Source organism: Andrographis paniculata, unplaced genomic scaffold, assembly GCF_009805555.1.
Source record: "Andrographis paniculata isolate CXL003 unplaced genomic scaffold, ASM980555v1 Contig18END, whole genome shotgun sequence".
Classification (NCBI taxonomy): Eukaryota; Viridiplantae; Streptophyta; class Magnoliopsida; order Lamiales; family Acanthaceae; genus Andrographis; species Andrographis paniculata.
The window spans coordinates 448721-464997 of record NW_026137468.1 but is presented as its reverse complement, the minus strand read 5'-3'; the positions used below and the strand labels follow the sequence as shown (position 1 = coordinate 464997).

Here is a 16277-nt window from a genome sequence, read left to right as displayed (position 1 = left end):
TATACGGCGGAGACTGAGAGGTTGTTGAAGGAAGGCGGAAGGCGGGACTAGGGAGTTGATGGGAATTAAGGGTTGTTCGGGGGTAGAATTGGGAATTTGCCGCTGTGTGGTGTGGTTGGTGAGGAAGAGAGGATGATGGCGCGTGGGGTCACGTGTGTTAGGTGATACACAGATGTCCGATACGCCACGTGGACATAACGAACGGTAGAGGGTCATTCCTTACGACGACGTTTCCACCTACTACTACGACGTCGTCTTACTTAATTACGTCATCAGACGTGGCCATGTCCTAATAAATTTTACTCCGTGTTTTTATTTACTAGCATTTAATTTACCATTTTTTTAAAAAAATATGTTTATTTATTTTTTATTTTTAGATTATCATAAAAATGTTTTTATTTAATTTTTTAGTAAAAAAATATAGTATTTTATATTTTTAACTATCAATATATATATTTTTTATTAAAATCTATATTTAAATATTTAGGTGTAAATTTGAATAATAAATAGAGTATATATTTATATTTAGAAAAAGTTAATAGTAAAAATAATAAAATTAAATTTGAAAATATAGTTTTGTTTCGTTTGTCGCGAAATCGTTTTTACTATTCGGAATATGGATCTTTCTTTCATAAAATATTCAATTATGCATTATTTTAATATTAAATTCAGATAAAAAATTTTAAAATCTATGAAAAGAAATATACCCTGTATTTTAAAAATTTATCATTTTTGTTAAATTAAAATTTTGATATATTTAAAAATGGTTTAACAAATAAATAAATAAAAACGTTTTGAACTAGTGTAGCTATTTTAAACCTCATTATTAGCTATTTCACTGGATGATGTAAACATGAAGCGTTGAAATAAATGGGGCATTTATTATTATTGTTATTATTATTATTATTGTCTTTGATGAAATAGTTACCACGTATATTTATTCCAACATTTATTAGTATCACGTGCTTTATTATTATTAGTACAGCAATATTAATAAGTAGATAAATTGATATATTCCTCAAAATATTATTATACTTCCTCTGTCTCGTTGGAAGGGTGACGTTTACTTTTTGTACGTAAATTTTTTAATATTAGCATTATATTAGATTGTAGTAAAAAAAGGACAAAAATACCCTATTAGTATGGTGTAATATAAAGTAATAACATTTGTGTAATATATTGTAAGTTGAAAAGGTATTCATTATGTTAAGTAGGTACTATAATTACTAAATTAGGAAATGATAACCTTGTTTTGTTTTGGGACGTACGAAAATGAAAATTATTAACCTTTCAATGGGACAGAAGGAGTACTACTTTTCATTCCGATTTGTATTTCAAAATTTTGATATCTTTAAATTGAAATAATTGTTAAATTTAGTATTCTACATAAATATATATATATATATATATACATTGAATGCGACTTTTGAAAGAAAACTATAAAATTATACAATAAAAAAGTTGAAAAAATAAACGAAACCCATAAGGAGTGCTTGGTTAATGTTTGGATTTGGTTTATATGTTTGAAAATAATAATAATAATAAAAATCAATCAAATTAATTATTTTTATGAAAAATGACTTGAATGGTAAAAATTCCTAAAAATTAGAAACAAACACGGGTTTGTTTTTTTTTTTCAAAAATCTTCTAAAAAAATTAATATATTATAGACACTAATTATTTTGATATTATTTATATAACTTTTTATACTTCACATAAAAAAAAATTTAAACTAAAACACAAAACAATCACACCGTCCAAGCAACTTTAGGTTTTAAATGCATTTAAACTATTTGTGCAATACCTAATGGATTTTTATTGTATTGACCAATATAACTCGGTGATAGTCCCATGAGAGATGATCTAACGGTGTAGAGATCTCATGAGCTCAAATTTTCGACTACTCTCGGATCGGCCAAACAATCAAACAACAGTTCATTATCTAACCATAAAATCAAACTTTCACTTACCTATGCCTTATAATTTGCAACCAAAAACCTCATAACATCTTGGTAGCGACTTCCTACTTTGTAAAAAAATAAAATAAAAAAATTCAATCTTAGTCCAATAAGCATGAAGATGGTTTGATGTAATTGGACCTTTGTTGAAATGGGCTTGCAAGATTCAACCTTAACAAGTGCAAGAAAGTATGTTATGCATATTCTTGTTTTAGGGGTAGGGGTAGGGGTAGGGGTAGGGGAAGGGGAAGCTTTCACAATTGCTAAATGTATCGATGAATTCTTGGACAATGATTGTGGTTGATTTTTTTGGATGATAAGTACAACATAAGAATGCTTTTAGAATTGATAAATAATCAAACTTCTTTATGTCACACCACCCTTATTTTTATGGGTCACTAAAATCTCATCAAATTTACATAGTGGAATCACTTTAATCAACAAAAGGCCTTCAATCATCTTTCAACTTATCTGTACTTCAAAGCTCCATGCATGCATGGTTGGGATCATTTTTAGGCACTCTCCCACCACAAAATATATGCATATAATTAAATTAATTAATTAATGCTATTGTTGTTCAAGAAAATTAATAAACCTCGGTGAATTTCAGTTTATAGATAAATAAATAAATGATATATATCTTAACAATTTAAATTTTTAAACGAATCAATTATTTACATCATCTAATATGGTATCAGAGCCTTAGGTATCTAGTTCGAGTCCCTTGTATTTTCATCGGTATGGAAGGAGTATTAATTAGCGCTAATTAGCACTTATATATCTCTCTTCCATATAATTTAACATATGAATTTGACCTCTTAACTAGTATACTATTGCATATGTTTGTGAACATAGCTTTTGTTCATTTATTTATTTTTTTAATGACGTGAGAATTCGCAGTTATTATTCGAGTGTGTTTGGGGTAAACTTCTAGCCAAATTTAATAGTCTGTAAACTAAGTTCGATAAAGTAAACCATACTTAGATGAATCATGTGTGGCTAGTCAAATCCAAAAGTATCATAAATTTGAACCCACAACATGACCATTACTAGTCCACCGTATATTGTTACATAGGTCCGCAGATGATGTAATGAAAGACGATAAAGATGATGCATTGTCGTGATGCATGCAGATTTTTATTCATTTTTTATAAAAGGTTTTTTGAGTACTATTGTTACTTTCAATAATATGTGTTGATTGCAAAAAGCAAATTTAAAGATCAACTTGTGGTGTTTATATACTGCACGAATCGATAATTATTATAAATGTATGCACAGAAAGCTTTTGCAATATCAATCATTCGCAGGTTTATTACATATCAGTGTCACTAATGCAGAGCCCCAATTCCGAGCGCCGCCGCGACTCCGGCGGCGATGGCGGCACAACGCCGTCGGTAATCAGGGAGGTGAACAAGGGTATCGAGGATGACCGCGTGGAGATCACTCCCGACTCGGCGGTGGTGCAAAGCGTAGGAGGCGAAGGCGGCCAGGAAGAGGAACCGCCGGCCGGAGCATGGACGGTCGGAGAAGCTCCGGCGAAACTCCGGCTGATGATCTCACGGCGTTGGAGTTCTCTAACCGGCCGCAGCCCTCACCCTGGCAGACTCGAATCCCCGGCGGCGCGTGCACTTAAGGGACTGAAATTCATTTCCAAGACCAGCGACGGCGAGGCCTCCTGGACGGCGGTGGAGAAGAAGTTCGACGAGCTTACCGCCGGCAACAATGGAGTCCTAACTCGCGCACAATTTGCTAAATGCATTGGTAGAATTAACTCTATCGAATTCCTCCATAGCCTCTCAACTACCAAAATACCAAATTCACTTGTTCTTTATGCCGACATTAGGTATGGACGATGAATTCGCCGGCGCCCTCTTCGAATCGCTGGCACGGCGGGCGAACATCGCCGGCGCCGATTCCATAACTAAACCTCACTTTAAAGAATTCTGGGACCTCATCGTCGATCAGAGCTTCGATTCCCGCCTTCAAATCTTCTTCGACATGTAATAATTAGCCCCTCTCTGAAATAAAAAAACACACACACATACATACAGATATATATATATATATATAAATACAAAATTCCAAATTTACAGGGTGGATAAAGATGCCGATGGGAGAATCAGTGAAGACGAAGTGAGAGAGGTGAACTGAGCTTCTAATTACTTTTTTAATCAGAATCACGATGATGGGCGATGTGATTTGAATTAATTTGGTTAAATAACAGATTATCAGTCTGAGTGCATCCGCAAACAGGCTCTCAAATATCCAAATTCGTGCAGATGAATACGCCAGGCTTCTCATGGAAGAATTAGACCCCAAAGGCCTCGGCATCAAGGTAATTAATTAATTATCTCTATCTCATCAATATTAGGGTTTTATTTATACATATATATATATATATATATAGGTGGAGAGTCTGCAGATGATTCTACTGCAAGGCCGGAGCGAGTCGTCGGCGGCGAGGTTCGACAAGAAGCGCAACCTGAGCAAGCTTTTAAGCGAGAAGCTGAGGGAGACGGAAGGGGGTGTGGTGTGGCGGAGTTGCAGTAATTTGGGATACTTTCTGGCCGACAATTGGCGGCGCGTGTGGGTGATGGCGGCGTGGATCGCCGCCATGGCCGGCCTCTATGCTTACAAGTACGTGCAATACAAGAACAAGGCGGCCGAGTTCGCAGTCATGGGGCACTGCCTCTGCCTTGCCAAGGGCGCCGCCGAGACGCTCAAGCTCAACATGGCGCTCATACTCTTGCCGATTTGCCGGAATACGCTCACTTGGCTCCGAAACAAGACCCGCCTCGGCGCTGTCGTGCCCTTCGACGACAATATTAATTTCCACCAAGTAAGTAATCCCTTTGTTTTAATATAATTATAGAATTCAACACAGTACTGAATTATAACAGACAGACACATGTTATAATAATAAAGTGCACCCAGTTTATGGTAATATAATACAATATAAAAATGCATATTATTATTGATTTCAGCATATAATATAATAATATATAGACAGCACACTCTATATATAAATAGACAGACAATATATATTTTTAAATAATACAATGTATATTATTTTCTTTGTCCATTAAATTTATTTTTATTTTTTTTAGTCTCTCCACTAAATTTACTCTTATAGCTAATTTTGGCAAAATCGACAAATCACATTTAACTATTATCCTTTATTCAACACATTATCTTTATTACCTATCTCTTTTCATTTTGTTTAATTTCTAACTAAATTTTCAAAAATATTTTCAATTATTTTTTTACTATAACTTTTTAAATAAAGTATTCATTTTTAAAATTTCCGTGTTAGATCCAAATGTTCTAAACTTATCATCCGAGGGAGGGAGTAATTGTTAGTTTTTATTGTGTCGATGGAACATATTTGCACTATACTAATCTATCTAAATCAGCATCTTAACCAATGTCCCTCCATACATATACATCCTTGAAGTTGTTTACATGGGGTTTGAATTTTTTTAACACTAGTTTAGATGTGATATTTCGCCACAAAAACAGTATATTTTCATAAGAAATCATGGAAATGAAAAAATTGAAACAAGTGTAATGTTACTCAATTATCTCAACGATTTTGATGGCATTTTTCAGGTGATTGCTATCGCGGTTGTAATCGCAACCGGAATACACACAATAATGCATCTAGCATGCGACTACCCGCGGCTTCTCCACGCTAGCCAAGAAAAATTCAAGCCAATGGAGCGAGCCTTCAAGCACCGGCCGCGAAACTATTGGGATCTTCTAAAGGGATGCGAAAGCTTGACCGGAATAGCCATGGTGGTTCTAATGGCCATAGCCTTTCTCTTAGCGAGCCCTCAATTGAGGCGCAACGAACTAAAACTTTCAAAACTATTGAAAAAAGTTACCGGCTTCAACGCCTTTTGGTATTCCCACCATATCTTCATCATCGTCTACATTCTCCTCATCGTCCACGGCAACCAACTTTACTTAACTCACCAATGGTACAACAAAACGGTCGGTGCGCGCGCTCTCTATGTCATTTATAACATTGAATCCATTAGTATTGTTCAATGTTTTATGCTTTACATGATGATGAAAATTGTTGTCAAAATAGACATGGATGTATTTGGCGATTCCCATTACACTCTTCATTGGAGAAAGATTGATCAGGACATTCAGATCGAGTGTCGAAGCTGTCCAAATTCTTAAGGACCCGATAATCTACCCTGGAGATGTAATAGCACTGCACATGTCGAAGCCTTCAGGATTCACATACAAAAGTGGGCAATACATTTTTGTTAAATGCGCTGCTGTCTCTCCATTTGAATGGTAATTAAGAACCTTATCTATATATATATATATATATATAAACATAGATAAATATGTATCTATGTATGTATTGCAGGCATCCATTTTCGATTACTACAGCACCCAAGGATGATTATATCAGTGTTCATATTAGAGTATGTGGTGATTGGACCAGACGACTCAGAGCTGTTCTCTCCAAGGTAAACCTGACAACAAAAGATGATGATTTAATTTGTTTTACGTATGTAATGAAATCGTTGGCTTTCTGGTTTTGGTCGTTTCTAGGATCGAAGAGCTGAATCCCAACAAGAAGATACTTTCAGGTATGTCTATTTCCATCAACATAACTCAGTGTCATTCTTAGACAAATTTTCATTCTCACATCTAACTCCAGATCTTTCCTTTTGGAAAGTCCAAAAAACATTCGAACTTGTTCCAAAGCGAACACCATAGTCCAGTTTTTTAGTTTTAATTTGAAAATTATTGAAGTTGAAGTTTGACTTTTAAATTATTTGTTAAGAAGGATCCGAGATCCTCTATCACAGTCATGATACCCGAATTAGTTATTGATTCTGTATAGATTTTTGAAATGATCGTGGAGGGGAATGATGAATATTGTTCACGGTTACTCCACTTATCACCAATTTTAATTGGAAGCAAGATCTTTTCTTAACATTATTTCATAGATAAAAAATCTTAAAAATTCCATTCAATATTTATTTATATGGCATCAAACACTTTATTTTCTATTTATTCTTTTACTATTCACATATATATACAAAAAAAAAGAAAAAAATTCGAACATACCAATCTCGATACATCAAAAATATTTTGAATGCAAAATTTCACAGCTTCCCAAAGGTACTAATCGACGGGCCGTATGGCGCGCCGACACAAGACTACAAGGACTACAATGTCGTGCTACTAACCGGGCTCGGCATTGGCGCGACGCCGATGATCAGCGTGGTTAAGGACATCATCAACAACATCAAAGAAATAGATCGGGAAGAGGACGAGGAAAGGAAAGCCGTGGAGGAAGGGAGGATTCGAGGATCATCGAAATGCAAGAAACACGTGGAGTTCAAGACTCGGCGGGCCTACTTCTATTGGGTGACCAAGGAGCAAGGCTCGCTCGGGTGGTTCAACGACGTGATGAACGAGGCCGCGGAAATGGACCACAAGGGTGTGATCGAAATGCACAATTATTGCACGAGCGTGTACGAGGAAGGCGACGTGCGCTCCGCCCTCATCGCCATGATTCAGTCGATAAACCTCGCCAAGACAGGGGTGGACGTGGTGTCCGAGACTCGGGTTAAGTCGCACTTCGCGAGGCCTAAGTGGCGAGATGTGTTCAAGGAGATTGCACTTAACCATCCCAATTCGACCGTTGGTAAGCCTCGATCGATGATTTATTATGTTCGATTCGATTCAATTCGTTTATTTTATTTATTTATTGATGAGATAAATATATATATATATATATGTGTGTATTTTGTTTTGTGAATGTGGTAAGGAGTGTTCTATTGCGGACCACCAAAGCCAGCGAAGCAGCTAAGACAACTTGCCCGAGATTTCTCCCGGAAAACAACAACCGAGTTCGAGTTCCATAAGGAAAACTTCTAATTCTTCGGAAATATGGTACATGTACAAGTTTTGTTGTCTCAAATCATATATATATATATTATGAAGTAGGAACCCGCAGTCTAACCTAATACCTTGTAAACTAGGCCCGACAGACGAACACTAGGCGAACCATGTGTGGCAGATGACCTCATACTTACAAATCCAACGCCTACACTAGCAGGCCATTCCTTACGGGACTATATATATATATATTTGTGTGTGTGGTGATGGTTCCGATATTCAAATTTCGGATGTTTGTGTAGTCAATCGTGTGATTAATATGTCCAATAATCAATACTTTCAATAGTTTCTTATCTTTTTATTGCTTCAAAATTTACGTTCATGTGAACTAAAGACAAGTTTTAATATATACGAGTGAATTAATAAATTAAAATAATATGTTTAATGAATTGATTTTGTAATAGCAGTGACTGATGGTAAGAAAATGTAGTGTTTGAAAGATATGAAATAAGCCATGTATAAAATTATTTGTTATAAATGAATTTTTTTTTTTTTTTTTTTTTGTCGTCAAAATTGGGCTTGTTTAAAAATGAACTCTGTAGGCCCAATACAGTAAAAAAATTCAGAGGTATTAATGTGGCCCCCCTTAATTGAGCCGTTTTTAATTCATACTTTTTATAAAGTAAATTTGCTAACCCAATACTTTAATGAAGGCCCAAAATAAACCGGGCCGAATCAAACATGCCTTGTTAGACCGGTCGGCCATCTGCGCATCTTGGGCTTGGCCACCACACAGACAACGTGGCTCTGACATGGCAAAATTAGATCCACATGGCGCGTTTTCGTTGGATGCTTTTTCCACGTGGCAAACCATACTCGTCACGCACCCTGATCGTTTTTCATTATATCTGTGCCAACCAAGTTTAGAATTTAGAATTAAGAATTTTCACAGGGATGTAATACATATTTCACAAATTGAGTCTGATGGAGTCGAGTTAAATAATTTAAATTTATAGACTTATTTAATAACTGAATTCTTACTTTAAATTTATAGACTTATTTAGTTATTATTATTATCTGAAAAATAATTATTGAAGAGCTCTAAATCTAATGACAATAAATGCATGGCAGAAGAGCAGAGGGAATTGGAATCCTGTAGTGGCATTTTGGTAATTGCATACCATATGAAGGTTATTTTAAGATACGTATGGGATCCCCGCTTATATATAGCGTAGCATGTTTTTAGTTTTGGCTTACGACCGCCGTCGAGAGACTATCTCTGACGAAAAGGACTTCCCGATTTTCGCTTGGAATTGGTAGGAAAGCGGAGAAAAAGGCTTAATTTTGAATTTATTGTTAGCGAATTCGTTGCGATAGGAGCAGAGTTCAATCTATCGCCTCTTAATCTTCTTGATCGTCGCACTAGCCGGAGTTGTTTTGGTAATTATTATTATTTTTTTTCTATATTTTTCAGATTTTCTTTTAGTTTAAGTTTGATTGAAGTAATGCATGCTTTTGACTTCGGTGAATTTTGGTCTTCTATTCGTTTTTTGTGTGTTTTGGGCGTGGAACTCTGCTGATCGTTGATGCATGAGTGTCGGATCTCTGTGAAGGTTTCTGTGAATTTGTGTTTACTTACTCAGATGGAAATAATGAATTTTGATTGTGTGTATCGATGGACATTGAATGAGCACTTGGATTGGATCTTAATAATTAGGACTATTTTTTGACTTATCGATATCAGTGTGATGTATCAAATAAGTTGCTTGGGCTATGACGAGTTTTAACTTTGTGGATAATATTGATCGGTGAATTTCCACCAATTTGTGGTGTTTTCAATTTTGTGATTGGTCTTGATATCTCATTCTTTCATGACTGTGGGTTTTTGGTTTTAGTGGAACAGCAGTAAAGATTAATATGTCCCGCCGCCTTTCGGAAATACACACAATGTTGAACTTTAACACCTTATTAAGAAAATCATGAAAATTGAGCTTTTGAAGAACTTGTCTTGTTACAACTAGAAATCGCTTTCCTCTTTTAAGACATCATTAAATATGAATGGATAAGGTTAGATCGGTTTGGATCGTTGCGAAATCAATTTTTCAGTTTATCTTGAGACTAACAACAAGTTTTCGGAAGAAATAAATGTTAGCCAATTGTTTTACTTTTGTTTGAGTTAGTTCCATATGCAAAGATTTAATCTTTTTTACCACTTGAAGTTAGTTTTACTAAATCTTTTTGTCGTATTACATATGTTCAAAACTTCAAATTTGACTAACTTGTAATCTTTGATCATGTCAGCGTGTATTTTATTAAGTTGTGAATGAGATGAAAACATGAGGACCATTGGAACCTGTGTTTTCAAGTTGTCTAACAGTCTAACTTGAGTTGTTTTACTATGGATATACTGAGGTGTGCCATGGGCGGCGATAAATCTTCATTTGGAATGACTTTGAAAAAAAAAAAAAAAAAGGAAATTTTTTGAAAAGAACAGAAGGAATTTAACTAAATAATTTAAGGAAAGTAAATTGTTTTAAGGAAGAGGAAGAATGACAGTTAATGAACTGCTAGTGGTAGAGTGAGTGCCTTCTCCTGTATTGAGGATTGAGAAGTGAATTTATTGTGATAAATGTTTACACATATTCTCCATCATCGTCTAATTACTGACTGGGTCTAATTGTCAGCTGATAAATCCATTTGCAATGATGCATGTGTTAAAAACTTCTATACTTTGTGCTGGATTGAATTAATAAGCTTCTTTTAGCTTGTAGAAATCCTTATCAAGGTGATTCTAGTCATAGCTAGAGATAAAATTTGTGCTTTCGCAGATTTTGCAGTTGAAATGGCACCAGCAGCTGGAGCGAAAGCATTGCTTAGGGGAATTGTGAAAGCAGTTCCTTCCGGTGACTGCTTGGTCATAATGGCTTGTTCCAAGGCTGAAGTTCCCCCAGAAAAGACTATTACTTTGTCGTCTCTAATTGCTCCTAGGCTGGTACGTTTGATAAATTCAAAGGTAGTTTCAATTTTTTCACTCTCTCTTTACGTCTGAATTGGGAATGTACCAAAAGCATGAAGGCTGCTTTTATGTTTCTTATTGGAATGCCTTTGTAATTCATGTTTTTAGGGACTATAAAGTTAATCTCCTGTCGTTTTCATCTTCATGTATGAGGTTCAGTTGATGATAATGAATTTCATATGTGTTATGCTTGATTTGTATGAACAAGTGTGCTATCATACAAATTGTGTATGCATTATATATTCATATTAACCCTGTTATCTCTAGCATATGAACTGAAGTTTCTAAACCCTTTCTATCTATTTACTCCATGGCTGTCTGTGTGTTGCCGTGGCACTTGTTTTCTTGATACAATAATAGCTTCAGAGAATTGCTGAAATGTAGATTGTGTCTTACATGTTTTTATGGAATGACCTTTATTTTCCTCTTTTTATTGTGCTTATTATTTCTTTATTCAATTATTCGCATCTGTAGGCACCCCGCAGAGGTGGCCAAGATGAGCCATTTGCATGGGATAGTAGGGAATTTTTAAGGAAGCTTTGTATTGGGAAGGTATAAATGGTGTTACCTTTATTCATCTATACTTTGTCAAGGTAGATTTTCTGGAATTTTTCAACTTAAAAGATTTTTTTTTTTTTGTTAATGTGCATTTTAGGAGGTCCTTTTCAGAGTGGATTATCTTGTACCATCTATAAAGAGGGAGTTTGGCTCTGTTTTCCTTGGGACTAATAATGTAGCTTCTCTAGTGGTTGCTGCTGGCTGGGCAAAGGTTTATTGTTGAAATGTTTCCCGTTTATTTTTCCCATTAGTTTGTTCTTACTGTAAGGTGACTTTGTCGGTATTTCTAATGCAGGTAAGAGGACAAGGTCAACAGAAGGGAGAAGCCAGCCCACACTTGGCTGAGTTGCAAAGCCTTGAAGAACAGGCCAAACAGCAAGGTCTAGGTCGTTGGAGTAGGGTCTGTACATATATCTCATTTATGTATATTGTTATATAGGCCAAGAAGTTGTGTGGCATGAAATTAACTTTGTGACGTACAAGTGTCATAATTACTTTTTTCTTCAAGATATCATAAATGTGTAATAGTTGGCTGTAGAACACACTTCAGTTAATGAGATTTAGTAATAGTCTTGTCTTGTAATGCATTCAGGTGCCCGGTGCTGCTGATTCCTCCATCAGGCGCTTGCCTCCTTCAGCTGTTAGTGATCCTAGTAATCTTGATGTTGTGGCTCTGTTAGATTCTAAGAGAGGTAGTCCTTTGGAGGCTATTGTCGACCATGTTCGTGATGGGAGCACCATTCGTGTTTATTTGCTCCCAGACTATCAGTATGTCCAAGTGTTTGTTGCAGGAATTCAGGTATGGTTGTACCTTAACGATAGTTTTCTTAATTGGTTGCCTAGAATTTGATGTAAATGAAAAATTTTCGACCAGTCTCCATCCCCGGGTAGAAAGGCTCCACCAGAAATTGCTGCCGTTGCAACTGATAAACCCCATAAGGAACAAAATGGAGATTCAGCAGCTAAAAGCCAGGCTCCCTTGACATCATCCCAGAGAGCTGCGGCTTCTTCAGTTGAAGTTCCTCCAGATCCGTTTGGAAAAGAAGCCAAACATTTTACCGAAGTTCGGGTGCTGCACAGAGATGTGGGTATTTTCTAAATGTGCTAAGGCGCTACTTTTTACATAAACATTGCTATGATCTTGCTGATGTATATCTATTGTTGGTGTTGTAGGTCAGGATTGTGTTGGAGGGTTCTGACAAATTCAGCAATTTGATTGGTTCAGTTTATTATCCAGATGGTGAATCTGCGAAGGACTTAGCATTGGAGCTTATTGAAAATGTAAGTGAGTCGACATTATCATGATACTTGATACATCATGAGATATGCCATATTTCGCAAGAGTATAGCCATTTAGTCCTTTTCTTTTCATTTCATTTTTTCCTAAGTGGATTCTTTCTTCCTTCATATAATGAATGATATATAGATTTTTTCTTTATTGTTATGTTATCATCTGGCAACTTTTAATACCGAAACGGACTATAAATGGCAATTTTTAATAATTAATACCCAAACTAACTATAAATAAGAGTATAATATTGGTTTTTTATTAAACATTCTTTCCCGCTATGCATACATTAAACGTGGTTTGCTAAATAAAGAAGTTAAACAACTAAGATATTACTTGTTTCTTTTCTTTTTCTTTTTTTGTTTTTCCATTTAGATGATAAATGGACTATGCTTGTTTTGGTTTTTACGTTCAAAATTCTTGTCTGCATTCCTCTATAGTTTTCTTTCATCCGGGACCCTATTATATTTGTGTGTGGGATATTATTGCCGCATATCATTCAAAATGGTATTTTGCATGAGTTAGTATTCCTATCTTTATCTCATACCTCAATGTTATGATGTTTTAGGGTTTGGCTAAATATGTGCAATGGAGTGCTAGCTTGTTGGAAGAGGATGCTCAACGGAAGTTGAAGAATGCCGAACTTGAAGCAAAGAAGTCGCGATTAAGAATTTGGACTAATTATGTTCCCCCAGTGACAAACTCAAAGGCCATTCATGATCAGAACTTCACAGGGAAAGTAAGTTATCTGTGGCATCAAAGTTTGCTGCTCTTCTATTTTATGGCAGCTAATTATTTTCATTAACACGTACACTCCGACTTCACAGGTTGTTGAAGTTGCTAGCGCTGACTGCATTATTGTTGCTGATGATTCAATTTCATTTGGTGATCCTGCTTCCGAACGACGAGTCAACTTGTCAAGTATAAGGGGCCCAAAAATGGGCAATCCTCGTAGAGACCAGAAACCTGACCCCTATGCCCGCGAGGCTAAGGAATTCCTGAGAACTCGATTAATTGGTGGCCAAGTATGGCAATTGATATATTTTGTTTTAAGTATGTTATCATGTATTCAACTATAATGCTTACATATGCGCATACATATTTTTAGGTGAAGGTTTCTATGGAGTATTCCAGGAAGGTTAACTTATCAGAAGGGGCAACAGCAAATACAAAGGTGATGGACTTTGGATCTGTTTTCCTCCTTAATCCTTCGAAGGATGAGAATACTGCTGCGCAGGCTAGAACAAATATTGCTGAGCTTCTGGTTGCTCGTGGTTACGCCACTGTTGTTAGGCACCGAGATTTTGAGGAGAGATCAAACTATTATGATGCTCTTCTAGCTGCTGAATCACGCGCTATTTCTGGGAAGAAGGGTATGCATTCTGCCAAAGATGCTCCCATGAGGCATATAACAGACTTGCTAACCGTAAGATTTGTTGTCCTTATTGATGATGTGTATATTTTGTTGGTTATTCTTCTTACTTACTTGAACGTGGACTCACAACAATTTAAAGGCTCCTGCAAAGAAAGCACGGGACTTCTTGCCGTCTTTGCAACGGAATAGGAGGATGCCTGCCATTGTTGACTTTGTGCTTAGCGGGCATCGATACAAGATGGAGATTCCTAAGGAAACTTGCTTTGTTGCATTTGCATTATCTGGTGTTCGTTGTCCTGCGCGTGGAGAACCTTATTCTGACGAAGCCATTGCATTTATGAGGCAGAGACTAATGCAAAGGGATGTTGAGGTAGCTTATATTTTCCCCTTTTTCTATAATCTTTGTTATTTTTTTGCTGTCAAATCTCATAATTAGAGTTGTCATTTGTGTGCAGATTGAAGTCAAAACTGTTGATAAAACTGGAACTTTCTTGGGAACTCTGTGGGAATCAAGAACGAATGCGGCAATACCACTTCTGGAAGCTGGCCTGGCAAAGCTTCAAACTTCCTTTGGCCTTGACAGGATTCCTGATGCTCATCTTCTCATCAAAGCGGAGCAATCTGCTAAACAGAAAAAGTTGAAGGTGAATAGACAATATACATATCTTATACAGCACCCATTATTGTCTGGTTTTCCTTAACTTATGAACACTTTCGGTGGCAGATTTGGGAGAAGTACGAGGAAGGAGAGGAAGTTTCAAACAATTCAACTGTTGGACGAAAGCAGAAAGAAGAGTTTAAGGTATATGATTTCAGATCATGTTCTATTCTTGAATGTTAACCATAAACTCACTACTATGTTCTTCGTCAGGCTGTTATAACCGAAGTCTTGGGAGGCGGTAAATTCTATGTTCAATCCTCTGCTGATCAGAGAGTAGCCACTATTCAGAAGCAGATGGCTTCGTTGAGTCTTGGCGAATCTCCTGTGATCGGTGCCTTCAATCCTAAAAAGGGCGACATTCTTCTAGCTCAATATACTGCAGATAATTCTTGGAATCGTGCAATGGTAAGTTCCCATCGTAACTATGTGATCAGATGTTCATATATATATATATATCCTTTAAAGTTGTGCCCGGTGATTTGTATTTTTTATTTTGCTGATTCGATCTCGATTTAAATTGAAAAGGTTGTCCACACTCCTCGCGGTGGTACTGTGGAATCTGCAGAAGACACGTTTGGGGTGTTTTATATCGATTATGGAAATCAAGAGATCGTCCCTTACGGCCGACTGCGCCCTCTCGATCCTTCCGTCTCATCAGGCCCTGGCCTCGCCCAGCTTTGCAGCCTGGCATTCATTAAAGTTCCAGGCTTGGTGGATGAATATGGTCAGGATGCTGCGTACCGATTGAGCGATCTCGTCTTGAGTTCTCCAAAAGAATTTAAAGTTGTGATCGAAGAAAAGGACACATCAGCTGGAAAAGTTAAAGGACAAGGAACTGGCCCCATCCTTTCGGTAACATTGTTCGATCTTGAGTCCGATATAAGCATCAATGCCATTATGCTACAGGTACATTTTAAACTCGTCACATCATGCGATGTCCCCTCTCCATTTAACATCGTTACGATAATTAACATGCATTTGCTTGAATATATCAGGAGGGACTTTGTAGGTTGGAGAAAAAACGGCGATCGGAACCCAAGCATAGGCAGGAGGCATTTGATGAGCTTGAAAATTATCAGACGGAGGCTCGAAAGAGTAGGGTCAGGATGTGGGAGTATGGAGACATAGCGTCGGATGATGACGAGATGGGACCTCCGGCGAGGAAAGCCGACGGAAAGCGGTAAGTCTTTGTCTTTCTTTTGAGCAGATGTGTTGGTGCTAGTTAAGTTAAGGAAACTTGGCCTTAAGAGCCAGCCTTAAGACTATTTTTGGTTAGCTCAAGGAGGGAACAGCTTTGGATGATTTTCTTGCTTTATTAGTAGCTTCTTTTTTTCTATATTATTCATTTGTTTAAATTCTTGCTAGATATCGAAAAAAAAACAAGATGTTAATTAGCTCTAGTAAGTAATATAAATAAATATATGCACTTAATTCATAGACAGACCATCTATCCATATTGAATATGTTATCAATACCACAACCTAAAGCAACCTTCAGTTATGTACTTGGGATTCAAATTCCATTGGATGAGTTGAGTTCTGATTGATAAT

At 36.5% G+C, this 16277-nt stretch overlaps 2 protein-coding genes across 2 annotated transcripts; both read left to right on the top strand.

Moving 5' to 3' along the window:
• Positions 1–3213: 3213 nt before the first annotated feature.
• Positions 3214–8387, top strand: LOC127239761 (respiratory burst oxidase homolog protein C-like). The gene is made up of 12 exons (XM_051258066.1): positions 3214–3719; positions 3802–3958; positions 4052–4100; positions 4183–4293; positions 4366–4797; positions 5568–5951; positions 6052–6266; positions 6343–6445; positions 6531–6568; positions 7097–7635; positions 7759–7883; positions 7973–8387. Exons 1-11 carry the CDS (start codon positions 3290–3292, stop codon positions 7866–7868), a joined length of 2568 nt encoding a protein of 855 aa, XP_051114023.1. The 5' UTR covers positions 3214–3289; the 3' UTR covers positions 7869–7883; positions 7973–8387.
• Positions 8388–9087: 700 nt separating this feature from the next.
• On the top strand, positions 9088–16042 carry LOC127240861 (ribonuclease TUDOR 2-like). Its single transcript, XM_051259711.1, has 17 exons — positions 9088–9269; positions 10658–10821; positions 11320–11397; positions 11501–11614; positions 11699–11803; positions 11996–12202; positions 12278–12487; positions 12577–12684; positions 13260–13430; positions 13519–13716; positions 13800–14117; positions 14206–14436; positions 14522–14710; positions 14791–14868; positions 14938–15132; positions 15253–15633; positions 15723–16042. The coding sequence occupies exons 2-17, from the start codon at positions 10672–10674 to the stop codon at positions 15909–15911; spliced, it is 2922 nt and encodes a 973-aa protein (XP_051115668.1). The 5' UTR covers positions 9088–9269; positions 10658–10671; the 3' UTR covers positions 15912–16042.
• The last annotated feature ends 235 nt before the right edge of the window (positions 16043–16277 follow it).